Source organism: Idiotropiscis lumnitzeri, chromosome 13 (genome assembly GCF_059441095.1).
Source record: "Idiotropiscis lumnitzeri isolate Australia: NSW breed Sydney's pygmy pipehorse chromosome 13, RoL_Ilum_1.0, whole genome shotgun sequence".
In the NCBI taxonomy this organism is placed as follows: Eukaryota; Metazoa; Chordata; class Actinopteri; order Syngnathiformes; family Syngnathidae; genus Idiotropiscis; species Idiotropiscis lumnitzeri.
Window position 1 is genome coordinate 19,006,679 of NC_142403.1, and position 26,889 is coordinate 19,033,567.

The 26,889-nt window shown below is 44.2% G+C and overlaps 3 protein-coding genes across 16 annotated transcripts in view; 1 reads left to right on the top strand and 2 right to left on the bottom strand.

Moving 5' to 3' along the window:
• The window catches only part of ptprfa (protein tyrosine phosphatase receptor type Fa), a 35,323-nt gene extending 18,996 nt beyond the window's left edge, over positions 1-16,327 (bottom strand). For 3 of the 10 annotated variants that reach the window (XM_088312662.1, XM_088312660.1, XM_088312659.1), the window contains exons 1-6: positions 8,742-9,134; positions 6,413-6,786; positions 6,196-6,341; positions 4,363-4,504; positions 2,985-3,173; positions 533-643 (exon numbers count right to left, since the gene is read on the bottom strand). In XM_088312662.1, coding sequence (XP_088168788.1) covers positions 533-643; positions 2,985-3,173; positions 4,363-4,504; positions 6,196-6,341; positions 6,413-6,512 — 688 coding nt within the window. In that variant the 5' untranslated portion in view covers positions 6,513-6,786; positions 8,742-9,134. Of the gene's footprint in view, positions 1-532; positions 2,962-2,984; positions 3,174-4,362; positions 4,505-6,195; positions 6,342-6,412; positions 6,787-8,741; positions 9,135-13,341; positions 14,070-15,161; positions 15,359-16,012 lie in introns of those variants that run through there. The other 7 variants (XM_088312658.1, XM_088312661.1, XM_088312654.1 and 4 more) reach the window with 6 other exon arrangements.
• Positions 15,830-18,738, top strand: hyi (hydroxypyruvate isomerase). 2 transcript variants are annotated; one of them, XM_088312670.1, is made up of 9 exons: positions 15,830-15,922; positions 16,061-16,338; positions 16,420-16,531; positions 16,944-17,061; positions 17,136-17,214; positions 17,283-17,332; positions 17,405-17,474; positions 18,094-18,228; positions 18,307-18,738. In XM_088312670.1, the coding sequence occupies exons 2-9, from the start codon at positions 16,122-16,124 to the stop codon at positions 18,360-18,362; spliced, it is 837 nt and encodes a 278-aa protein (XP_088168796.1). In that variant the 5' UTR covers positions 15,830-15,922; positions 16,061-16,121; the 3' UTR covers positions 18,363-18,738. The 2 variants fall into 2 exon arrangements, with proteins under 2 accessions (XP_088168796.1, XP_088168797.1); XM_088312671.1 differs by lacking the exon at positions 15,830-15,922 and having other exon boundaries at positions 16,043-16,338.
• Positions 18,739-18,749: 11 nt separating this feature from the next.
• The window catches only part of szt2 (SZT2 subunit of KICSTOR complex), a 34,112-nt gene continuing 25,972 nt past the window's right edge, over positions 18,750-26,889 (bottom strand). For 3 of the 4 annotated variants that reach the window (XM_088312651.1, XM_088312652.1, XM_088312650.1), the window contains 15 exons: positions 26,346-26,601; positions 26,026-26,105; positions 25,724-25,849; positions 25,391-25,593; positions 25,190-25,286; positions 25,030-25,110; positions 24,644-24,718; positions 23,749-23,814; positions 22,199-22,412; positions 21,669-21,846; positions 21,474-21,596; positions 20,851-21,367; positions 20,336-20,446; positions 20,189-20,257; positions 18,750-20,124 (listed from right to left, as the gene is read on the bottom strand). In XM_088312651.1, the coding sequence (XP_088168777.1) occupies positions 19,981-20,124; positions 20,189-20,257; positions 20,336-20,446; positions 20,851-21,367; positions 21,474-21,596; positions 21,669-21,846; positions 22,199-22,412; positions 23,749-23,814; positions 24,644-24,718; positions 25,030-25,110; positions 25,190-25,286; positions 25,391-25,593; positions 25,724-25,849; positions 26,026-26,105; positions 26,346-26,601 (2,340 nt within the window). In that variant the 3' untranslated portion in view covers positions 18,750-19,980. The remainder of the gene's footprint in view (positions 20,125-20,188; positions 20,258-20,335; positions 20,447-20,850; positions 21,368-21,473; positions 21,597-21,668; positions 21,847-22,198; positions 22,413-23,748; positions 23,815-24,643; positions 24,719-25,029; positions 25,111-25,189; positions 25,287-25,390; positions 25,594-25,723; positions 25,850-26,025; positions 26,106-26,345; positions 26,602-26,889) is intronic. The other variant, XM_088312653.1, reaches the window with a different exon arrangement.

Here is a 26,889-nt window from a genome sequence, read left to right on the forward strand (position 1 = left end):
AATAAATTAATAAAATTGTGCCGTTATAATTAAACTCAACATTGTGCACAGGACACAGACACACACAAACACACATGGACGGATGGATGGATGGACGGAAGAGGAAACATGAACAGCTGGATAGAATAGACAAATGGATGAACGAACGAATGAAGGGGTGAGTGGCTGGAAGGATGGATGGATGGAAGAATAAGCACGAAAAATAGAAGAAAAGTGAACAAATAGCTGCAAGAATCAATAAAGGACTGATTCACAAATGTTGAACGAGTCTCTTGATGCAAAAAAACAACAAAAGAGGACAAGACGACGAAACCACACCGAGAAGTTCAAAGACAACAACAAGCACATGATTCAAAATGGTGACTGTGCTCCTAGCTAGCCGGCGGCTAACCGCTAACACGATGAACAATAATTTGAACGCAAACCAGTTCAACAAAGACAAAAGAAGGCAGCAGAGAAAGCGCCAAACAGGAAGTTGAACATGCCAAAGCAGGAAGTGAGGAGGCCTTGGCGGAGGTCCTCCTGGTCTTACCTCGCACGTAGAGGTTCGCCGGAGCCGAGTATCTGCTGCCCGCGGAGTTGACGGCCACACATTCGTACTTGCCCTGGTCGGACTCCTCGCTGTTCTCGATCTGGAGAGCGCCTGCGGACGCGTGTCAAAGGTCACATCAGCGTCATCCTCGACTTAACGACCACACAAGCGGGACTGGGAGTTCATATTATTTACTCTTCGTAGCATTAGCAGTTAGCGTCTTTTAGTGTCGCGGCTCTGTTCTTTGAGTCAATGGCGAGTGACAGTGGCAACACAATACGATTTACTCTTTTGATACAATCATACAATTAAGCCCAAGTATGACACAATTTACTCAAAATACAATTAGAAAACATTCCAATTACGATATGATTCACTCTAATTACGATGCAATTCACTCGAAAAACAATACAATTCAGTCCAGATTTAAACCGAATATTGACAAAAATGATTTTCCTGCGTTAGCGCGTCGTTATTGTTTGTCTTGTCTTTTCACACTTACCTGACAGGACAACTCCTCCTCACGTCCACGTCGTAAATACTTTTGTCAGACATTTGCGTTTAAGTCGAGACAGAAAACAGATGTGTTGTTGTCGGCGCGGTGACAAACTACATCATGCAACGGTGCCATGTCTTCAGAATACATTTGCAAAATGCATCATGGGATGGATTTGGAAGAAGTCAACATTGTATGAGGGCCAGTCCTGTCCCTTAGGGAAGGCTAGTGAAGTTAGCGCTGGATGCGGGTTAAGCGTTTCGACATGCTCCGACACTTCAAGTTCCATTTTCAAAGAAATTAACCAGCGAACTAGCAGTTTTAAACCAGAACTTTGACAACAATACCAACTTTTGTCACAAACTAGCTAAAAACCCGCTAAGCTACTTAACAAATATTTGTGTACATGCTAGCTAAGTGTTCTTGCTAAAGATTCTCTTGAATTAGCCTTCGCAGTTCACAAGCGTCCAAATTGTTCTTCCGGACTTGGACTGTTGGCGCAAAAGATGCGAAGCAAACAGACACTAAGGAATCGCGTGAGCATTGTGATTCCATTCAAATGAGAAAGCACAAAAGAACACGATTGCGTTTGAGTGTTCTTTTGAGAAGAAGCATCAAGTGTGGAAAGAGAAAAAATGGAAATGTTGATGATAAAAGTGGAGGTGGATGAGGAGGTTTGGTGATTTTATGGGGGGAGATTAGGCGGGAGTTTCTGTTGTCCAGCATTCTTACCTCTAATCGGTGTACCACCTGGTGAGGTAAAGTAAATGCAAATAAGACCAGAAAGAAATTTCCATTAGTTGGGGACGAAGGCGACAACACAACAAGACTGTTAACTCTTAATGTGTAATTAGAATAATAAGTATTTCTCGTTTTTACTAAGATGTTATTATATGCTCTCCTCCCATCTTTTCATTTTCTACAGGTGCTTGTTTCAATGTTGGACTACAATAGTTGCTAAGTTACCAATTCGTTAGCTAACCTTTCTTACACTGAGCTCACCTTAAGCTATCAGTCTTACTCATATTACCATTTTACGAGTTAGCTAACTTTAGCTAACTGTATTTTACAAACGAACTGCTTGGTTAACCTCAACCTATTTGTATAACTCATAGACCAGCTAACAAAGCGCCGCGAGAGAATTTTCCCAAGTGCTGTTCTACAACCAGTCGAGCCAGCTGCATTTTATCAACGACGACTCAGCTAGCCTAGCGTTGCCTGTCTTACCCTAAGACTAGATTACTTACAAACTACTTCTTGGCTTCACTGACAAGAAAATGACTGCTTAGTTTTATAACGTTGAGCTACCTGGCAACAAATAAAATGTTAGCATAATCACCAACTATTTAGCTACAATCTCACATTCTAGTTGGAGATTTTTGTCTTTTGAGATAAGCGCTAATTTAGCTACACTTCTACTCACTGTGTAGCAATCTTTTCAGTGTTTCTACACATTGTGGAATGCTAAATCAAGCTCATTCTTCGACATTTTTGGCAATAATAGCACACCAAACGTCTGTTCTATGAGTCAGAGACATATGGAGGTATGGTTACTATCCAGATGTCACACATCTGGATAGCAAACCAAATCCCAAGACAGAGGGGCCCTGGAAGCTGTGTGGCGCCACGTGGCCATCAGCAGCTCTCCAAGGGCCGGGAGGACCGGGTGGGCCTGCCATGACACTCCGGCGTCAACCGACGGATTCATGGGGTGTCATTGTGAAAAATAATTGCACTTTATTATCTTTTCACAATGTTTGCTTCATTAGGAGGCAGTGTAGCAGGATATCACGTTAGCATTAGCGACTTTGAGGCACAGGTCTTCCAGAGATCTTCTTTCCAGGAGAAGGAATTCCGAATGGTTTATTGCCTTGTTCCGTGGCGGCCATGTTGCGTGTTCAAGCGGCAGCCATGTTGGGTGTTGAAGTGTAGCGGCCATGTTGTGAGTTACTGTACCCGATCGCAGCTGCTTGATGCGTCCGTTGCTGCTTTCGATGTCCACGGGCAGGAAGTCCTTGAGCCAGAAGATCTCCGGATCGGGGTTTCCACTGGCGGCGCACAGCATGGTGGCCGTGCGAGTCCTCTCCACCACCTTCAGCTGAGGACCCATGTCGATGCTTGGGAAGCCGTGAGGGATCTGCTCCTCTGACAAAACAGAAGATGCTTTTAAATACTGGTAACCCCCGACATGAAAACCTTAAAAAAAAAAGAAATATAATAGGACTATAGTTCACATGTTTAAGGCCTTGTTGGTCAAGGAGAAACCAGAAGAAAGGAATTTGTTGAAAAGGTACATTGTTGTGTTTCGAAGCACCACATCGGACGTTGAGATTGTTTTCCAGCACATATTTGAGAGCCGCTCCGGTTTCAAAACACGTCACGAACAAAGTGTGAACGTGAGGCGCACACCATTAAGCGAGCACATCCGCAACCCGATCGGGCAGTCAAACAAAAGTCGCAAAGGGGGGAAGGAGGAGTAGGAATTTCGAGGGGTTTCGGCACTAGAGGAATGATCTCCAAAAACAGATTGTGCTTGTATGGTATGTGAAATTCTGAGCTGAGATGGAAAAGTACACAAATACACAATCTAAAAATTAAATAGCAATTAAAAAATGCACACAATTACAAATGAAAAAATAGTATCATAAACATAACTGTATATATTTTAAATAAAAATCTTGAGTTTGCGTAAGGCAGTTTAAAAAAAGTATGTACATATACATAAAAAAAAATTAAAAATATTGTATCACCAAAAATAAAAAATATAAATCATACTAAAAGAAAAGTACTATAAAAAATGCATACATACATACATAAAATATAAATAAAAATAGTGGCATTGTTTAGCCCAAAAGAAATAAATAAATAAATAAATAATATGACTTATATATAAACGTTATAAACTAAATTCTTCTCATCTGTGTAGTGGGCGTGCAGAAGCTTAGGCGTATAAAAAAAAATTTAATCTAAAGTAAGCTATTCAGAAAATGGATGAATGGATAAATGTGTCACTTTGAGCGTTGGCATCCATTCGCCCTCTGCGTGTGACCTTGTTGCGACGGGCGTGCAAACATGCGTGAAAACCTCCGTGCGTGCGGCCAAAGTTATGCCTGGCGGGTCACGTCTGTGCAAAAAACTGAAAACAGGTGCACACCTCGGCGCGGCACGAGGGCCACTGAGCTTTTTTTTTTTTTTTTTTTTGGAGTACATGCTAACAACAGTAGCAAGGCCGCACAACAGCAGTCAGCATTTTCATGTTTTCCAGGTCGCTGTTCCGTATGAATTGTACACTTGTGGAGTTTACCACACCAGCGCATGAAAGCGAGCGTCTCACCTTCCAGGACGGTGAGTTTGGCGCTGGCGTTGATCTCCCCCAGGCTGTTGGCGGCTGTGCACTCGTAGACGGCCTCGTCGCGATGCGTCCTCAGCGGCTGGATGCGCAAAACCGAACCCGAGCCATCATCGAACTCAATCACCTGCGCGGAATAATCGGCCTAGATTATTTTAGGCAAGGCAAGGAAACTTTATTCATATCGGACGTTTGATACACAAGACAACTCACCAAAAACATGACACCACAAATCATTAGAACGTACAGTACATTGAAGACATTTAAACGCATTTACAAACAAGATTAGCGTAGCCTAGCTTAGCTTAGTTTGTTCGTCGTTGCTGGGAAACGTGACGACAGTATTTTTCTGGGGTGGAAAAAAGTCAGTGTAAAAGTAGAACAAATTTTAATCCGCACAACTACAATTCCACACATAATAATAATAATGATAATAATAATAATAATAATAAATTATTATTAATAAAAAATAAATAATAATAATAATAATAATAATAATTGGCAGCCATTGAAATCCATAGGCAAAATGGGAATTACAATTTTTAGTCCAGTTTTTATTCATTATTTTTGTCTGTGTGTGTGTGTTGTTCGCAAAATAAAAACAAATTGTCAATAAAGTAAACGACAATCCTAAAAATACTGAGCATGGCTGGCATGAACAGCAAGACCAAAATAAGTCAATTTAAAATGAACTGCAAAATATCACAAATGATATTAACAAGATGTATTTGCATTTTTTTTAAAGCATTTCAATTTTCATGAAATGTTTTTTGGTCATTTTTCATGAACTGTCAGAACCTCGGCTGTGGCTTCTGCTCAAGGCGACGGAAGACGAGGAAGCATTTGGTGGAGTGAGGACCACCAAGCGAGGAGGAAGTTTTGCGGCCAATGACGCGCCTGAGTGCAGATCAGGTATGCGAGGGGTCTCGGGAATGGAATGGTTGAGGCGGGGGGGTGTTAAAGACTCCGAGGTCGGGCCACGGGGCTTTGCACTTCCGCCGTGGCATTCCTGCGCTAATGAGGGAGGCGGCGAGCGGCGGTCCTCCCGGTGGGGAGGCGTCACTTTGGCCTTCGGGCTTCACTTCACAGACAAGTAGGAAGAAGAAGACCAACATTCCTGGAGAACATTCCCGATTGCCCGCTACGCCGCCGGCCAATTAGGGCGCTCAGGTGGGCGCGGAGGAACGACGAGAAAAATCAAATGTTCCCGAGCGTTCTTACACGCAGCGACGCAAAAGGTGAACTTAAGTTTGCAAACATCCCAGAATGCGATTAGCTCTTAAATATACACGTGATTTAAACAAAAGCCAACAGTACCAAAAAGAAATACACTTTTCAAATAATGCATCTTCCTAGCAAAAGGAGTTAAGACACAAAATTTGCATCATGCAAAAACATAACTCATAGGAAAAATTTAAAGCAAAAATACTTAGAATTAGCTCTAAAATCTTTTATTAGAATTTTTTCACCATTTCAATTTGGTTATTTATTGAAAAAATAAAAATAAAAAATGGAGCCCATGCCAGCCAATCGCAGGACACACAAAGACGAACAACCATCCACGCTCACACCTTGGGGCAATTTCGAGTGTCTAATCAACATATCATTCATGTTTTTGGATTGTGGGAGGAAATACCCGGAGAAAACCCACGCAGCACGGGCAGAACATGCAAACTCCACACAGGAAGGCCGGAGCCGGAATCGAACCCACGACCTCTGCACTGAAGGCCATCGTGCTAACCGTGCCGCCTCATTTGGATTCAATTTGAAGTTGTTAATTTACATACTGTAAATGTTCCTTCCAATCAAATCACATACCTCAAATCGCTGCGAGCTGACTTTCTTGCCCTTCTTCATCCAGGTGATGCGCGGCTTGGGCTCGCCCAGCGCCTGGCACACGAACGAGGCCACGCCCCCCGAGATGCCCGTCTGGTCGTCAGGCGATTTGACGAAGCTCGGCACGCCTGCGAGGGCGAACGTCGCCATGAAATGACTCGCGCAGGAAATGATGCCAAGCGTACCGAACTCAACTCACTGTCGGCGCGTGACGGCTGCGCCAGCCAGGCCAACGATAACGAGAGCGCCAGGAGGGGGACGGCGCCACCGTCGGGCCGACAGACGCGGCCCACGCCCATCTTCTCCTGCCCGGCTGCTGATTGGCTAAAAAGTCACGCCGTCGTCGAGAGACGCCTACGGGGAGAAATGTAAAAGAACACAAAGTCGTTGTTAATAATTCAGCACGCTCACACTGAGAATGGCACATGACTCACAACCGGCTTATTCCGGCCAATCACGAGCAGGGAGCCCTTCACTTATTACACTTTCCTGTTTTGTGGCGATTCTTCAAATTGCACCACCAAGCTCTTTGGATTCAAACTTCTTGAGTTATTATAGACATGTCCCGTGCCCCTGAGTCAAACAGAATGCAGAGGCTGAATTAAAAAGAAAAATCACATTCCAGTGTGGGCGCCACCACCGCGAACGCGCATACGCATCACGGCGGCGTTTGAGCGCGCCAAAGCCCTCCGAGTGTCAGCGTGTCCTGAAGGTGACGCTTCCTGACCGAAGAGCTGCCCTGCGGCGACTTGTCGTAAACACGTTTAAATGTGAACAACGAGGAGCCAGCGCGTCTATCAATGTCACCTACGCCACCCGACAATATGACTTGAAGACACGCCCCCTAGCCAAATTCCGAAGGTCGGAAGAGGGAGCTCATATCCCCAATTATGGCCTCTCTTCACATTTTAGACTTTATGTTTCTTTAAAAGGCACGGCTTCAGTTTACCTCTGTGATGCATATTTTTTTATTTCGTTTGAGATTTTTTTTCAATATAAATTTATTATAGCAGTTTAGTCGTGCGGTAGAGGTGTGTGTGGCATAATTAAGTACACGTGGAGGAGCAGCGAAAAAATGTTTGTTTGGTTTCAGATACGGTTTCTTGGAGAATTTGTTTTTTTTTTGAGGGGGGGGGTCTACAAATGAAAGACATGTCTATTAAATTCTACGTTGAAGCCAGAAAAGTTTAAAGACATTCAATTAATTTCAATTGAACAAATGAAACTTGTAAGTCAAGCTACTCTTGTTTTCTGTTTTAAGAAAAAACAAAAAAGAAATCTGAAGTTTGATGCACTTTGGAGCAATGACGTCATGAAAAATGAAGCATTAAATTAGCGATAGCATTAGCGGATCTTTGAGCAATGATGTCAGCGAGCAGCCGCGTTCCGCCGGTGGGAACCGACTCATGGGGAACGTCCAAAGTCTTGTTTGTGTGTGTGTGTGCGTGTGTGTGAATGTTGTGTCTCACAGACGTAATTCCAGCTGCATGAAACTTAAACTTCCCCCGAGACTCTTTTGCTTCGCAACGTGTAAGATTTCTCACCGGAAAATACACGACAAGAAAACTTTTTTTCTGCCTGCGGGACGACTGGAATCTGTTTTAAGAGTTTAAAAATCTAGAAAAATAATTTTGGCTGGTATTTAAAACAACTTTGCATTTGAATGCTCCCGCTAGCTTAATGCTAACAGATAATAGAACATTCCATAGGTAGGCTAACCATTAACCAGCGATATAACTCCTAAAGCAATGGCTATTTGGACACAAATGGTGGAGCAACACGTGTAGATATGATATCATAATACACACATATAGTTTTCATCCTCTGACAGGCAAAATTATTGCAACTTAGTGAGTCACAAAAACGTAATTTTTGGCTTTTTTAGGAGGCTGAAATGAACTAGTGGCATTTCCATTCATTTCAATGGAAAAAGATTTCCCAGGCAGTCACAAAACAACTTGAAGTCGTATCCCAAGGTACGTGACAATTTATCTCCGATCACGTTGAAAAGTAACTCAATGCGACTGTGGCGTCTCTTCAGGTTGCTTCATGAATATGTGATCCCAATATTTGTCAATCAGCTGCAACAGGTTCAAAGTGCACCACCGGCTCACTGAGCAGCTCTCCTTGAGTCAATTCAATCAGTTACTTCATCACAATTGGAGCTCAGTAAGTTACTCACTTACTAGCCAGCATGGACACGCACGCTACGTTCACATGCAAAATCATTACATTCATTGGACACTTCAGCCACTTTTATACACGCTTATGTACTATCATGTGTGTGTGTGTGTGTGTGTGTGTGGGTGATCAACTTTTAAAATTGACTTTAAATCTATTTTACCAACATATACAGAAATTGTTGTCTGACAACACCTAAAAAAAAAAATATATATATATATATATATATATACATATATATATTATATATATATAATAACACATGATTATTATTAATAACAATAAACTACATCCCCACCACCACAAAATTGAAGCCAGCCAACATGATGTGCAAGCAGGTGTCTCACCTGCACCACCGATAACGCTTTCCAGGTAACTAAGAAAATGACAAGACACTTCTGAGGATGAACAAGAAGGTCCAAAGGCCCAAAAAGAAAAGAGAAAAAACTTTCCAGAGGACGAAGAAGACTGTCAAAGATGAGTGAGCCCTCCAGAGAACGAGGATGAAGAATTTCCCGAGTATCAAGAAGACTGGCAGCCTCAGACGAATTCTCTTGCAAAGCTCCTAAAAACGCTCCTCCTTCCGGCTGCTCAGCATGGAGCCCGGGGCTGTTGTTGGAGTTTGGATTTTCTTTTTTTTTGCACGACTCTAGCGGGGTCACGGCGGGGTCACCCACAGGTGGAGGCCGCCGCTTGCAGAGTGCCGATCGAGCCGACGGCGGAGATCATTTGCTTGCGTCTGCTGGGAAAGCTGCCCACGTCTCGGGAGCCAGGGTGATGTCACGGGTGTCGAGTTTCTAGCCGGGGGCCGGGGGGGGGGGGGGGGGGGGGGACTAGGGTGGGAACCGTGCTGGAGGTTTGACCCAGGTGAGAGTGGCTCCTCCCTTCAGGTCTACTGTCGCAGACAAGGAAGAGGAGGAAGGAGAAGAGGAGGAGGAGTGTCGGTTGGGAGACGGCAGGAGTGCGAGCGTGGACGATTGTCTTCAGGAAGAGCTTGTCGTAGAGCTTGAAAGTTAACTTTTGTAACGTACAGAGAATCTTCAAGTGTTATAACTTCCTTTTTTAACTCCCTGTAAAATAAACTCAGAGGTTTTTGACATGCGAAAGACGGTCCACTCGCGTTACCACCTGAGAGTGCCTCGTTGTTGGCCATGAGCGTACGCAAGTCACATAGAGGAAAAACAAAGGAGTAAGGACAGAGGGGGTATTTTATTTTTTTTTTTAAGGTCTGACTTGACAGGCAGCATGTGGACAGACGTTGCAGGTTATCACGGCCACTTTAGAGTGCCTCGTTGTTTCCCGTGAGTGCACGCATGTCACGGCGAGAAAAAGTGAAGAGAGAGGAGGGCATAGTCGATAAGAGAACACGGTGTTTCACTGTGCTCTCTATTTTTAAATACACATATCACAAATGTCTCTCCGGGTCCAACTCTCGCAACTCGGAGGGGTCATGAACTTTGACCCCCACGAGGAGCACGGTGCAGTAAGAAGAGCGCCATCGCCAAAAACCTGAGCCCAACGCTGCACAAGACGCGAGCGCCTCTCCGCGGTCTTCGACGGTGGCAGGATGCAGCCACACCCACTGATTGGCCCCTCCCTCGCGGTGGGAGTGGCCATGCCTGCTTTTGTGTTGGTGTCATGTGACTTTTGACCTGGTGTGAGATCATGTTTTCTGCAGTGATTCATGTGAAGCAGAAACGTGAGATGGTTGCCTTCGGAAGGCCCAAAAAAAGAAAGAAAAAAAAAAGTCTTTGTGTCGTTGAAATGGATACCACCCCCACCCCTTACACATACACGTACAGAACCAGACCCCGGACCACCGGCAATTATTTTCTGTTACGCCCCCCACCAAATTTTAAACCCTCTAGTTTATTCTCATCAAGCGTCCAGTGCATCAAACGAGATCAAATGAGTGTGCGTGGGTTCATGTTTGAGTTTTGGTGTGTGATGAAGTGCAGTGTCAGCACAGTGCCGGTCTCCTTTCCACTGCTCGAAAAGCTGCTACATTTTCACGACCTCAACACACACACTTTTCTGAGTGGCCACGATTATGTAAGTGCAAGATTCCAGTTGATTTGGAATGCTATCCATCAAGATTAACTCCATGACTACCATGGACGTTTCTACTCGTCAACCGGAATCCAACAGTTTACTTCGACGGCCGACGATCGGCGTCATGAACGTTTTTTGGGAAAAGATGACGCAGTGAATGGCGATTAGCATGTCAAAAAAGCCACTGTCGTTCAACTTGACACGATTGCGTTGCTAACAATGTTTTTTGGTTGTATATCTGTAAATAATGAATGATTTTGCTGTCAAAAGTTTTGAAATTGTTTGAGATGACGCAAAACCCCCCAAAAAAACAGTCAGTCAACTTTAGTTTTTGGTTGTTGTTATTGTTGTTGTTGCTGTTATACATTCATGGCTTTGTCAGTCTTCCAGCATATTTTATTTCCGTCCTGCAACTTTCAAAATTTCGCAGCAGAGTGGGAAAAAAAAGAATCTGCTGATTCCTACGACCACAAAAAGATGAAAGTGTTCACCAGTGAGGCCCTCAGGAGAGCTCGTTAAAGTGAACATCTGACCAAAGAGATGTTAGCGATAGAACATAGTTAGCTAACATTAGCTCGCATCCCAATACTTTTGTTTAAAAAAAAATCCACATTTTCATATGCTAATTTTTGCATCCACATTTACTTTTCTATACTACACTTTCTTCACTTCCTTGGTATCCCAACAGGCCATTTTTCTATCGTTCGAGGCAAGTAGAGGAGGACGTTTTGTTTGCTTTTTGCTTATTTTTGGTTGGCCTGGCATCGGTCCACCCCGAAGGGTCCAGCCGAGCGACAGCTTGTCGGAGCAACGCGAGCACGCCAGGCTCAGTGGGGTGGCATCCCGCCAGCGTCCGGGCCGGAGACGTTAGGCCGGTCGGGTTTGGATTCCACTCGGGGCGGCGCGCTAACATGGCGCTAGCATGCTAACGACATATGGTCGTGATTCATCGCCTCCGCGGGAAGTGCTTGCCACAAGCGCAACGAAAACGGCCCAAAAATTAAATTGAGTCCATCTTGAAAGATGAAGAGCACAGATTTTTACAGTCTGATGTTTTGTGTTTTCAAGGCAAAACGCAATCTTTTATAGCCAAATGTAGGTAGCCTTTTTCTAAGTACATTTTTTGTTACAATATTTACATCATATTTTTATTTATTTTTTTAATACATTTCGACGTCAAAATAGTAAAAACTGTTGCAATGATGTGCACAATTGTTGCACTTTTGTTACCAAATGTAACATTTTCTGTCACATAATTAACATAGTTTGAAGACCAGCCAGGAAATTGGTCTCTTACGCTTAAAAAAAATGACGACTCTTTGATTTGATTCTTGAGCTGTTTAGTGTTTGAGGGTAGAGTATTGTGGGGGTGGTCTTGGTCAAATGATTATGTTTATTATTAGAAAGACTCATTGATATAATGTTATAATACAACTTTTTGGGTTGACTATTGCATTTTTGTAGACAAAAATGTTTTGTTTTAACCAATAGAATTGTTGAAAGATTGACACGACAAAATATAAGATTGGGGTCTTTTTGTGAGTAAAACGTAGTGTTTGAATGACAGAATATGGCATTTGGCATGAAAAACTCAACAAGTTATCATTTTTGGGACAATATACAACGTTTTGTAGCATTTTGGTGTATAAAAAATGTTTGGTAGACACTTCGGAGGGCAAATGTTGCACTTTAGTGTCAAACGAAAGGATGGGAGAGTCGTGAAAGTGAAGCGCTGCTGTGGCTGGAATGCGGCGTGCATGCAGACGAGCTCGACTCCTCCAGCATGAATGAAGAAGATGAGGAAGATGAAGATGAAGGCGGTGTCATGTGCCGGAGCTTCATCAGTATTCCGTCACTCGCTCTCGGGATGATTCGCTCATCCCTGCACGCCTTTGATGCCGCCAAAACGTCGTGCTTGGGGTAATTAAAGTTGACATCGGAGCAGACGAGCGCTAGCAACGTTTTCAACGACACAAATGCCTTGAGATACGATGGAAATGTTTAGATATTAGTGCGCTTCACAACCCCAGCGCTAGGTGGCGCCACCATCCATTCGCATTGGTTTCCTCCGGTGGTTCACCAAGCACCAAGAAATATGGAAGAACAAATCGTTGGCTAAAGTAATGTTTTGAGACACGGGGGTGGATCCACACTTTAGAAACTCGTATCTCAAGGTACCACCTGGTATTATTGTTATGACACTCAATGGAAATTTTGTTGATAAAGTATTTTTGCGTCAAAATAAAACTGTATGTGGTCAGCTATCCCATTTTTGGGTCAAAAAATAGCGTTGTATAATGTTGGCTTTTTGTTCGCAAATTGTGTTTAAATAAGAAAATCTTGGAGTGACATGGAAAAGGCTGTTTAAACAAAAATCAGAATGGGGAAAATGCTAAATATGACATATTGGTAGCAAATTACACAACTTACACAACATACTTCTTTTGAAATACAAATGTAACACTGACTGCAACAAAATTCATTTCTATGATAAAATGTACAAAGGATGAACAAATTCTAATCTTAGTGAAGCAATAATGATAGCCAGTGTATTATTATAATATTTAAAGGGAAATATTTCTTTATTTTCATGATTATTTTTGTTGCTCGTAGATTATTACATTTGTTAATATTAACACACGTATGATGGTTCATAAAAAGTAAAAAAATAACAATGATAAAAACATGAAAAATAACTTGTCTTAAATCAATAAGAATGTATCACAAAATGTTTATCTTTATAATTATTCACATCCTATTGATATACAAATAAAATGATCCAATTTATAAGATTACATTTTAAAAAATGAGAAACTATAACTAAGGTAAAACTACAAAATACGTGCGCGTGAACGGTGCGCATACAGGTGTGACGGCGTGCACGCGCATATTCACCATGTTCCTGAGTAGGTGCGAGGTGGTCTTCTTCTTCTTCTTCAGGTGGTCCACAGCAGAACATTAACGAACGCAAGAATCCCAAAACAAAAACAAAAATCAGTCCACACGTGCACGATCCACTGCATAATCAGAAGAAAAGTCCTGATCAATCCTTGGCTCACGTGCGCGGTTCTCCTCTTCCAGTGGCATCCGGTGGTTCCACTCGTTCCGCCGGCGTCGCCGCCCGTCAACAAGAACAAGAAGAAGAAAAAGAGGAGGAGGAAAAGAAAAGATGAAGAAAGAAATCCGTTGAGCTCCGCGCTGATGCTTGCTTGTCGCTCGGCTGACTTCGGGCAAGCTCGGCTCCTTCCGGAAAGTCCAGAACACGAGGTGACGCTGATTGGTCGATTGATTTGGCGGCAAACTTGTGGCGCTCACACATACGTCATTCGAAATGTAACAACACCCGCGTCAAATTTGACAGTTTCGAAGGAATAATGTTTGACAGCTTTTACATGACTATTAGCCTGTGCTTATTATGACTCGTTTTATTTTAAATGTTTTATTTTAGCTTGAAAACAAATACAAACACATATACACTCCCGCACTTGAACGTCACAGTGATCTTCATGTTTGTACTACCGCAATCAATATATTTCTTACGTAGCATGATGTAGACGTGTGTGTTCAATAGCAATATAAGGTATAATAAAACTTGAACCAAGCGTTGTCTGAGAACTCAAACAAGCTGCCGTTTTTTTTTTTACCGCCTGTAAAGTTGGAATTTTCACAGCATGAGGATTCCTTCGGCCAACAGCAATGATAGATTATTTTCATATTAATATCATGCAGTAAAATAATCAAGTGTATATATATATATATATATATATATATATATATATATATATATATATATATATATATATATATACATACACACACACACACACCAAAATCTAACTCAAAAACTTGATGGTACGGTCCACATGTTGTATATGCACAAAGTCGTGGTCAAGCAGCCTCCTCCCCTTCAACCCCGACCCCCACCCCACCCAGACCCCCATGTTGTAGAAGCCACCAGATGGCCCCGCCCTCCCGAGGGCATGCATGCTAATATTAGCTTCATTCTCTCAAGGTAGACTTCCAGTGGCAGATGGCGCGAAGCATGCTCGTCACTGCACAATGTCCCTCCACTTGCCATCGCAAATGATGCACATTCAAAACAAAACAATCATAGAAAATTATTCCCAATCATTTGAAAGTCACTTCCAAAGCAAGAAATAGGCAGAATAAAACAAAATACACTAAAAATGCACGCGTGAGCCCTACAAACTCGCAATAATAAAGAAAAAAAAACACATTTGCTACAAGAAACAACTTTTTCTTAAATGTTAATGTAAGGTAAAATCATGCACTAGTTGACATTTAGGCGCTACTAGTACTACTTGTGAAAGGTTCATCGTTAACTAGTAAAATTATATAATACGGTAGGAGCTTGCAGTTGTTAACTAGGGCACAGATTTGCCTTCCTAATGGTAACACATAATTGAAGTACTAGTACACTAAATTTGTCCTACTTGTGAGGAAAATGTGCATAGTAGTACTCTGGTCTTATTATCTAAGTATTGAAGAAATGCTCGAACATTGAGCACTTATTCGTGCGTGACACATGGCAATAGTATAGTGGGAAAAAACTACCTGTAATCATTCTAGTTATGCATGATGAGACATACTTCAACGGCTTTCATGCAGCAATTTGAGACGTAGCTCCACCTGCTGCTTCAAACGTGACAGAAATGTGACACGATGATTGACATATAAGAGAAAATTTGTCTTACTTTCATGGTGGTGATTGATGTAATGACTGGCCTCTGCCAGAAGCGGCGCTGTGAGCCCAAGCGCTAATGAACGAGTGTCGCCCAAGAGGGATGCGCGGGCATCGGGGCGACATCGCGCCCAGCTAATTGATTTCCTCGCTGGCGCTCGCCAACACGCCCGCACACCAACATGACCGCCAACGTGGCCAACGGGATGCCTGCAAAAATTTCACAAATCAGAAAAAAAATAAGCAAAGGGAAACTATTTTAAAACATCTTTAGATGAACGCTGGAGCCTATCCCAGCGGACTGGTCAACGGCCAGTGTCAAGGCAAATATTACAAAAAGTGTGTGAAAATTTGTAGAATAATTGCATAGAAGCACAGATTAACAAACCCTACGAAAGCGTTCTGCGAAGAAGCCTTTTCCCAAGACCCGTCTCCATGTAAACAAAAGCCAGATTTGATGGCAAGATAAGATGGCCGTGTGAATTTAAACGTACGTGTATGCGCACGAAAGTTCCTTCAAATTCGGCCTTTGGAGGACGTCAGAGTGGACGACTGGACGTAACATGAAGTGTTCATGCTGTCTTTTACAATTTTAACAATGGTTAAAGAAAGCAATGAAACATTTAAAGTAACTAATTTATTTGGTATAAAAAACGTGCACAGCTGTCGTTGTTTATGTTAGAAAAAACGAAACGACGACGAGTCACGTGATTAGTTTTTCGCCCCTCGCTTCCGTCACGGTTAACATGACAATACTCACTTGAGGTGACTTTTGTAAGTTTATTTTTAATAACGCAACTAGACTTTATATTACACTCTTGTATGTATTATTGTTTGTGCAAGTGTTCAAGAAACGAAACTGACTAGTCACGTGATGAGTGTTGTCTTCTTGAACTTCCGATTACGTCACAGCTGCCCGCACGTGAAAGTTCGTGGACTTGTTGCGCGGGAGGGAAGAAGGGAACCTTCCAGCATGTCGTCGTCCTCTTCCTCCGCTGCGCTTCGCTTCTGCGCCAACATCAGCTGGCTGTTCACCGAGCTGCCAGACTTTCCTCAGCGGATGCACGCGGCCGCCGCAGCCGGCTTTCGAGCAGTGGAGGCGGCCTGGCTCTACGACGCCGACCCGCTGGAGCTACGACGGGCCAAAGACGACCACGGCCTGGAGGTCGTCCTCATCAACACCCCGCCCGGTCTGGACACCGAAACGATACGGCGTATATCACCATCACCATCACCCTCCTCCTCCTCATCATCATTATTACGTATTGTAGGTGACGTCACGGCGGGCGAGCTGGGCTTGGCGGCGTTACCTGGAAGGGAAGAAGACTTCAAACGAGGACTGGCACAGGCCATCGAATACGCGCGAGCGCTGGACTGCAAAAGGTCACACGCACGCACAGGCATTTTCATTAAGTACACGTAAATAAATAAAACCATTCAAAGTTTAAGATTTAATGTCAACTATTCCATCAGTAAGTATTAAAATAGAGCACATTTGTCTTAGTTGTAGTCTTTCTGTCGTATTAAAAATATTTGAAAGTCATTAAACGTTTTTAGTTCTTAATTAAACGTGATATTTAGTTAAGTCTTTAATTAAATGTAATAAAATTTGATCCAAAACATGTATTTTTTCTTTTTTTAGAAAATACTGTCAATGTTTTTAAAAATTCTTAATTTAATTACAAAAGTGAAACTATCATTTTACTTAAAACCTTTAAAATTCCCCGTAATTTAAAAATCAAATTGTAAAAGTCGCTAAATTCGTATGACTTTTGTTGTTTTGGTGACATTTCAGGATCCACTTGATGGCCGGCCGAATTCCGGTGGGAGCGGATGGCGGCGCTGCGGTCATCAAGGAGATGGAGGCGGTGTTCGTGCGGAACCTCAACTACGCCGCCCAGGTGCTCTCCAAGGTGAAGACTCGGACGTGTTGCCATAGTAACTGACAAACGCGACGACGACAAACCTAACTTCCCGTCACCGTTAGGAAGGAATGACCGGCCTGATTGAGCCCATTAACACGAGGCTGACCGATGCTCGATATTTCCTGTCGTCGCCTCATGACGGTAAGAACCTGCTCGGCTCGAGCAATAAAATACAAATTCTCTCTCGAGCTCGTTTTCCTTGTGCGCAGCTGCTGCCATCTTGGGGAAAGTCGGCAAGGACAACATCAAACTGCAAATGGTGAGCGGGCGCTCGGCTTGCCACGTTTTTGTTGATGTTGACTCGGTTAACGTCCACATTCTATACCTGCAGGATGTTTTCCACTGGCAAATTATGGATGGAAACCTGACGCAAAATATGCGCCGATATCTGCCGCTGCTGGGTGAGCAATGAGTTAAATGAAGTTATACATTTTAATAAGAAATATTTTTAAACATTATTGATTAAAATGCTAGAATTCAAGTTTTAAAGTCAAATTTGTCTAACGTAATATGAATTTTAATGTTTCATCTATATCAAGTAGTTTTATTTGATGAAATAACTCAAATGTAAAAAAAATCTCAAATTTTAATAACCAATTCTGGAATAAATAAAATTCTATTAAAAAATTTGAATATATTGATGGAAATAAAATAATGCAAATTAAATTAAAAAGGTCCTAAAATATTGAATTAAACATTAAATTGTATTTTTTAATCAATAAATAAATTTGAATGACAAAATATGATAAAATGATAGAATTTTCTTTCATGTAATTTAATAAAAACATTTCCTTTTTTTTCCAATTTGATTAGAAATTTTCTTTACAAAAATAATACTCTTAAAAAAGGTACAAATGATGTAAAACTGTCTTAAAATGATTTAAATTTGGCATTCTTACCACCCGCACACAATCAGAATTTGAATCATTACAATTGAATAATCTTATAATACAATGCGATCGAGGCTCCGCACTATAATTTGGGGCCAGAGATGACATCATCACGACATTGTATCGCCAGGTCATGTTCAGGTTGCTCAGGTTCCAGGCCGCAACGAGCCGGACAGCAAAGGCGAGATCAACTATGACTACGTGTTCTCCATGCTGGAGGAGCTCGGCTACCGAGGCTACGTCGGTTGTGAATACAAGCCGCTAGGTGGGCGGGCGCGTATGATCCCAGTTTTTCCCAACTCGCACTCCAGCTTGTTGACCTCACACTTGCGCTCTTCCGCAGGAAACACGCTGGAAGGTTTGGGTTGGCTCAAAGATTACTGGACACGGAGAAAGTGACGCGACACGGCAAAACGAGCATGCGGCCGAATAATAACAGTCGAAGCCTTGCTGGAAATTAAGTGTTATAGAAAAGTTCATATTTGATTTGAAGGGATTTTCGTGGTTTTTGTTCACCTTTTAAGAGTGAATTGCTACCGTTGTCAATTGATTTTCAATTTCATCAACATTTTTGACAATCCCTTCATTATTTTGAACTTTTTTTTTTAATAAAAATGCCTTGGCATTTCATCTTCATCAATCTCTGATTTTTGTTGTCCTCTGTGGTGGCAGACTTAACTGTGGGTTGAATCAAAATAAAACGTTTGCTTTTACTTTGGAAAACAATGATCAACATTTTTTCTCTATTTTCTGACATGTTAAAAACCAAACTAGTGACTGCATCACAATTTTCTGTCATTTTTAAATAATGCCATGTTTTTTAATAAAAGGATGGAAATTCATTTTTTTATCCAATCCGTTGATTAATATACAAAATCAATTATTAAATAATCATTAGTTGCAGCCATTATATACAGTATTTTAAGATACCGATGGTACGTTTGAAGAGAATGCAGCATGTATTTCTGTTAAGCTCCAGTGTTTGACATCCTAAAGCTCACTGTGTGTGTGCGTGTGTGCGTGTGTGTACATTTGGCTAACAGTGATGCTATTTAGCGCTGTGCCATTCACCCTCAACAAAGGGGGGAAAAAAAACTCTGTAAATGTCCTCAGAGTTTGTGCGACTCACAAAGTCAATTAAAAAAAAACAACTAGTAAGGCACTTTTGAGCAGTGAAAAGCAAAAAAAAAAAAAAAAAAGAAGCATGGACTGAAATCCCAGAACAAACACTGATGCGGTAGCAAAGTCCAACACAAGGCACAAAAAGTCCACAGTGAGTCCAGATCCAATCCAGAGTCCACAATCTCAGTCAGAGATTCTGGCTTCCCCCTGAGCAGGAAAAGTGAAAGCTGCAAAATCCAACGTGTCCTTTTCAGGGACTGGAGGTGTGTGTGGGTCCTCAGTCAAACTCTGGTTTCACGCTGAGAAGCAGACGCAGTGTAAGGTGAAGAAGAGGATCTTTTTTTTTTTTTGGTCATGAGCATTCATTTTGACCCATGGCAGAAAGTGCACACCGTTAGTGGAGCAGGTGGACTGCTGAAGTGCAAGCAGTTCTGGGTACCGGTGTCTTGCTGCACCACGCCAGGGTGCAATCTGCCTTTCAAATGCATGAATGGAAAATCTCACATCTTCCATTTCATTCCCGAGTTTGCTTGTCTTAAAAAAGTGTGGAAATGTCTTTCAGCACTGAGTACAAAAGCCGCAACACTTTTGCCTTGTCGATCACTCCTAAGCAGGGACCACCCAGAGCGAGCAATTCTGTCCTTAACTGCAAAAGAACTCCTCCAGACCTTCAGGACCCGAAAGGAGTCCATATTCAAGAATTTCCGATGAGGGGAAAAAAATAGGATTCACAAATGCCGAAAGACTTTAAAAATGTCTTCTCGCATCTTAGCTTAGCTTGCAAGTCGTGATGTCGCTTCTGGCTCGAGCAAGTTTGCTCACAACAACTGGCACCAACTGGCTTTTCCTCAGCTGCGCAATGAAAGACGCGAAGTTGAGCGAGAAGGAGGGCTTGTTACAAAAGTCCGGTCCAGAGGTTGTAGCAGGCCGTGTTGATGACGGATTCCAGGTGATGGTACATGGAGACCAGCTGAGGTGGCGGACTGCTGCCGTCTTGCGGCTGCGGCGGCAGCGGCTCTCGCAAAACTACTTTCAGACTCTGCAACGGCAAGATTGTGGAAAATGCGCAGGTCAATAAAGTAGACGTCATCGTGACAACTCACCGTTTTGCCAGCTTGGGAGTCGAGGAAGACCAAAACGAAGCAGTCGGTGAACTTCTGGTTCAAAACGGCCTGGAACAAAAAGACTGCGGGTTAAATTTGATGCTCACGTGAACCAGTTTTGGGCGGAGTACAAAGATGAACTCGCACCAGATATTGGATGCCGCTGTCGTCAAAATGTCGACAACTTTGAGGGAATCGACCCAGCAGGACTTTAATGAGACTCTGGTACCAGGCCGGATTCATATTCAAGAAGCAGTCCTGCAGGGACACAAAGACCACCACCAACATGTCACGCCGTAATCGCAGAAAAAACGTCAGAGATGGACAACGTCATAAAAATGCTTGCCCTACCACACCTGATCAGTTTTAAGTCGTAATGACACTGTGAACCACTAGATGGCAGCTGTCACTTAGGACCACTTGCACCTGTTTGTCTCCATTAGAGTGCAAAGATTTGGAAAAACTGCCACGCATGATGGATTATGTGGGATATTAGAGTTGCTCAAGGTAAGAAGACTCAACACAGAAAAGGAGGAGGGGCTTAATAGAGCAAACTGGGGTGTTCCTGTTTCATACGCACGTCAAAGTCATGTTTTTACATGAACAGCGTGCCAACCAGAACCAAAAGTTCTCTAATGCTGAAAGGAGAAGCGGGTTCTCACCAGCTGGGGGTCGATGTCCCCCACTGAGCGGCTTTGGACGGACTCCAGCAGCTCCTCCAGCTCACAGAAGGACAACTTGGTGAGCTTCAGCTTGTCCAGTGCCACATGCTCGCCGTGGAACAGCCTTCTCCACAGGTTATCGCGGCGGCAGTGCCCCATGGCTTCCTCCACGCTGGCCTGGATCTGCCAGCGGGCGGCGGCCACTTCATTGTTGAGCAGCGGAAAAAGTGGCGAAGGGTAGAGCGATCCCTGCGACTGGACCGCAGCGCCCACCAGAGGATAGAACTCATTTCCGTCGCTCGGTGCGCAGGCCTCGGACCCGGACCGGGTGGGTTCCTCCCAGAGGTCCAGCTCGCCACCGGGGGACGTGGTGGCCTCCGCTCGATCCGGAGCCGGGCGGCTGCCCAGCTCGCCGGGCTCACGGTGGATCTGTGGAAGCTTCTTGAAGCGCCGCATGCCAGCCGTGAGTCGGGGGAAGAGCTCACGCTGGCTTGTCATGATCACGTAGAAGTGCAACCTGAACACAAACTGGTCTTAAAGGGGACCTTGATGGAAAATGACGCTCTCTCTCGCTCGCTCTACTCCGCAACTCCAACAACGACGCTTTAATCGGTTTCTCCTACCTCAGCAAGTGTCTCTCCCCCTCTGACTGCTCTTCAAAAGGCGCAGCATTGTGACACACCACCAGAGACACGTCAAAGTCGTCGTGGTGGTGAAGGCCCTCCAGGTCCTTGTAAGAACCCGAACTGGAGCGAGGAGAAAAATTCCGGGTCAGGCCAAGCAGCTCAAGCGTTTTCCTGCGGTGGCGTTTGTCCTACCTGTTCCACAAGGCGATCAGAGCATAGTCGTGGAGGTCCGGCGTGGCCTTCTTGGCATCCGTGGTGACGGCGGCCTTGGACATGCGCAGCGGCTTCATGCCGTACATGCTGGCATGATCGGTAATGTAGTTGTATAGCTGGTGGGCCGTGATCATCTTCGTGGAGGTGGAGAAACTCCCTGAATCAGAGGATGGCAGGGGACATTCAGGAAGCCTGGTAGAAGTATCTTGAATCTCTCACCCCGCTGAATGAGGAAGCGTTGCTGAGAGTCACTTTTGTGCCAGGATCAAACGTTTTTAAACTTTCCTGGGAACGTCTTCCAAAAGATGAAGCATTTAACTCATTCACTCCCATTGACGGCTAAAGACGTAAAAAAAAAATAATAATACATTCTGCCCCTTAAATGTATAAAAATAACATGATATGGGAACAAACAAAATTTGTGAAAAAGTATTAAATTGACTAAATTTGGATATAAAAGGTTTTCGCCCGGCAGCAAGCAAATGCTTTTGGATGCTCGTCATCCCCACCTTGGAAGACATGATTGCGTCCAAACTTGGGAATGTCGGGGTGCTCCAGGATGAAGTCTCTGAGGAAGTCCGTGAGCTGGTAGCCCTGGCGCAGCGTCATGTGGCAGCCCACCAGGTACTGGTGGACCACCCGCAGGTGGAAGTCGTAGCTGAACGAGTGCACGTGCATCAAGTCGCGCACTTTGTCGCACTCCTCGGTGAACAGCATGGAGAGCTGGAACACACGTCAGTCGCTTAATCCTACGTCAATCGCAACCCAAAGCGAGCAGAGCATTGTGGGAAATTAGGGGAAAGGTAGCAGACCAAGCCGGGGGCAATCATCAGATTAATGGCGTTGCGCTGCGTTGCGTACAGTTAGTGAGGATGGTCTGACTATTTTTTGCCCTGGAATTGGATAGTCACCAGTCTAGGGTGGACCCCAGCTCGCCCGTCACACTGAACAGGACGAGGCGTAAAGAAATGTGTGAAGGCTTTGCGTCAAGGGGACATATCATGTTGAACCTATTACAGTCTGGTATGCCTTCATCGGCATCGCAACGAGATTGTCCTGCACTTTACTTTGGAGTCAGCCAGCCACCTCTTAAAAATCTCCAGTAGGTCCAAAATGCTGCCGCTCACCTCTTAACTGGAAAGTGCTTTAAAAACAAAATTGAATTGAGTTGACTATACATTGCGTCGAGCACATACTCAAATGTTGTAATTTGATGGCTTGTTTAGTGATTTTGTGTTTGGGAAGATGCCCAAAAAATATTTCTTTTCACTTTAAAACTCTGCACTCTGTCCTTTCAGGACCTTTGCTGCTCAAATCCAGGTGTCAAGAAGACGACGGGTCCGAGGGGGAACCGCGGTGAAAAGATAAGCGCATCTTTTTAACATGAAGGAATGAAAACATGAACTTTTCCATCCCCCCTTGTGGTGTTCCTACATTTCAAGCGTGACTATCAAGCCGGCGTCATTACGACTAGTCCCTAATCCGCAGTCCCGGACGGCTTCTTTCGCGGCCAAGCCAACTCCCGCTGTGACTTTGACGGCAAGGTTCAGACTGGGGCCTCGTCTCTTGGGGACACCACTTGTTAGCCGGGACCAAAAGGGAAAAGAAAAGTCGTTGAAGCAGTGGGGGCCCCGACCGTGCGCCCTGGGGAACTCCGCACAACTGCTGACTATTGACTCACAAGCCACGTTTGACTCATGATTGACTCCTTCAAAATAAATATAACAAAACAAAGCATACAAGCGATAGGGGGAAAAATAAGTAGTCCAAGCGGGAGAAAACGCTGCAGGAAATCAGGAGAAACTGGGAGTGAATCACAACCAGCAAGCAACCAGGAAATCAGAGAGCAGCTCAGCAGTTCAAAGGTTCCATTGAACCTTTGCCTAGGCGACCATTTAAGCAAACGGGAGCTTCTCGTTACATTCGACTGCCAGTGAACCCACAGGAGCAAAAGGAAAGACTGATGAGATTGGCAAGCAGAGTGGCGAGGTAAGGGCGAAGAGGGGTTAACTGACCCCCCCCTCCCTGGCCCCCTCGCCAGACAGTGGGCAGGACGTACCGCACAGTCAAACACCTGGGCGGCGTCTGGGAACGGCTTGCAACGAGGTTTGATGAGCAGGCCACCCTGATGGAGAAATGACAGGAAGTGTGTGTGTGTGTATATGCAAGGGGAGTGGAAAAGAGGAGGGTACGGGGTGGGGGTTAGGAAAGAGACACATGGACAGGTGGAACAACATCTGGCTTCAGGTAGGCGTCAAAAAAAGTCGGATTTACGAAACTGGGAAATACCAAGAAAACATTAAGCCACATCACGAAGACAAATTGTTTACTCGGAACAAGACATTCAAAGTAACTCGGTCGGATGAGCCACATGCTGCTTCGCCACGTCTATATTCATACAATGAAAAGCAAACAACACTGTAGCAAAAAAGGTTGATGTTTGACATTATGGTGAGGTCATCGTGCTGTGGTGCATTGTGTAATCCTTGAGGCCCCCGAAGGCACTCGATGCACGACGGGGTGAGCGAGCGGCGGCGGATTGGGAAGAAAAAAGAAGCAAACACGAGACCAACGCTGGCTTGGAGCTATCTCCATGAATGACTGGGCAGTCTTGAGATTTCACTCTGTGCCAGGTGTGGTGGAGCAGAGCAGCGTCAGAAGCCAAGTTGTTATTTTACTCAAGTTTCATGATTTTTTTTTTTTTTTTTATAATTCTGTTGGATATGATTGGTTAATTTCAAGTCAATTTTCGTTGAGTTGCTGTGAAATCGCCTTTATTTATTTGTTTTTACAGAGTCACCGCCCACAATTTATCAACTAATAATTGCAAGTTAGACTTCTAACAATGACTGAAAATTGTTGTCTTGTTTTCCTCCCTTATTTTTTTAAATAAATCTTTTTATTCAAATGTTCTAAAATCGCTGTGTTTACGTATTTTGAGGGGGAATTCTTACCTGTGAGTTCACCGACTGTCCCATGGGGATGCGGGAACACTCCAGCGCATACTGCTTGACGCAGAAGTAGCTGCCCTGCAGAAAAAAAAAAAAAAAGTTAAAAAAAAAATGAAAAAAAAAGACGCTTGAAAACAACAAATAACAATTAAAATACTTTCGCGGGTACTTTTTCCCGCTTTTGCAATTGTACTTCTGATTGTTTGTAGCCAACATACTGACTAGCATTAGCATTAGCATCAGAGACGCCGAATGAACAGTTCTGAGCAAAGGTCAGCATCGCGATCTTTTAAAAGACCGAATTTTGTCATTTGTCGTTGGAAGGTGTCCCTAATGAAACGTCCAGAAAGTGATGTGATTTGTTTTTTTTCCTCTTCTTTGTAATGTACCTGAAAAGCCAGCTCCATCAGCACGATCCCGCCTGGCAGCGCCCTCTGGAGGTGGTAAGCCGTGGTGGCGGACACAGTGGTCTGCAGAATGGATTGAGGACAATTCAAAAAAGCGATCCCAGGACTTATTGCAATTTCAGGGCGAGTCGCGCTCACTCACCTTGGGGCTGTCTTCGCTCTTCTGCTTGACGTAGGAGAAGGACATCCGGCCCTCGGATGACATGGAGCTCAACATGGCGGCACGGGCGCGGGCAATGCTGCCGATCAAAATGGAGGAAGAGTGTTGGGGTCAGCGGGGTCCACTTAAGTCCAGTTGGTACGTCACGCCAACAGTGTCTGTAAAAAGCGGGTGGGTACAAACCTGCGAGCGGGAGACTGCGGGCGCACCTGCACCAGGATGAAGCCCAAGCTTTGCAGGTATTGCACATACTGCTGCAGAAAACCGCTGGAGATGTCCAGCAACCAGGGCTCCTCCTTCAAGCGGCCGGGCAGCATATCGCCAGAGTCGCTGCTGTAGCTGCGGTCGCGCCCCGACGCTGTCGAGTCATTCGATCGGTGACGCTTCTGCAAGACAGTGTCAACTGGGATAAGCGCCTAACACTACGCAACCTTTTCCTCTGAGAGCCGTGGACAGAAAAATGGAAGGATGGAACGGCTATGCGAACAGTCTTCAATGTTCATTTACTAAACACACCTTAACGGGTGGCTGAGCCGCAAGTTCCTCCTGGATCTGTTTGCGAAATAGCGGGTCAAAGAGCAGCGGCGTGGCGCAGTAGTGGACCAGGCGGGACGACTGCTTCAGGGTTTCTAAATCGGCCAGCTGTGGAGGAGATTTGGAAAGGTGACTTGAAAGACAAGAAGCAAACTTTTATGCGAAAGGGTCACCGTGTTGGAAAGCTTTAAAACGTGGCTTGTCTGAGCCGTGAAGGCGATGTCAATACGACACTTTTTGTGCGATAACAATTGTTTTCGATGCCGACGTCAAGATGAACGCACCGCGATGGGCATGTTTGACTGTGCTGAGCGCTGCTGCCACGTCACAAACAGGTTCTCAATCTTCATCTGCTTCTCCAGCTCTGCACACACACACAAAAAAAAACAATATCAACATTGTAAAGACTGTAACAATAATAATATTATTAAAATTATATATAAGATTAAAAAGAAGAGGCAAATAAGGTCCCCTACTAAACTCCTCATAGAATTTATAGGAAATTCATGCTAACCTCTGTTAGCCTGTCTATGATGTTACACATTATAGGTTAGCATTAAGCTAACAGGCTAGCGTATAAGCACTAAAATCTGAGTCTGTGAACCTCTCCTCTCAGCCGCTTTGATGTCCAGGAGCTGTCCGCCATGCCGGGCGACGGCATCCCCGTCCGTTAGCGTCCTGATGGCGCACACGTCCCTCAGGGCCTCGTCGAAGGGCAGCAGCTCGGACGGGAAGTGAAGCGGGGCCAGGCTGCGGCCCGAAGATGGCAGGCGACCCTGCTCTTTGCTGGCCAGGGGAGGGATGGCGCTGCGGAGAAGCGTGTCCGGCTCCATGGTTGGACCCAAGAAGGGGTTGGGGTCCTGGACGATGAGCGACAACATTCAAATTGTTCATCAATGTCCCACTAACACTAATCCCTTTAATTAATGTACCTTTAATGATCCAAATTATCATATTTAACAATTTTACAATTCTAATAATGCAGTGGCAGGCTGTGCATTTCACATGTAGGCCTTCAGTCAAGTCCGACTTGCATAAATCCCCCTCATATTGCCATCTTTTATGACACCACGGGTGGACAAATAAGACACAGAAACGGGCGACCTAGCTTCTCTTGAAAGGTCCGTCTTGAAAATGGCTTCGCAAGT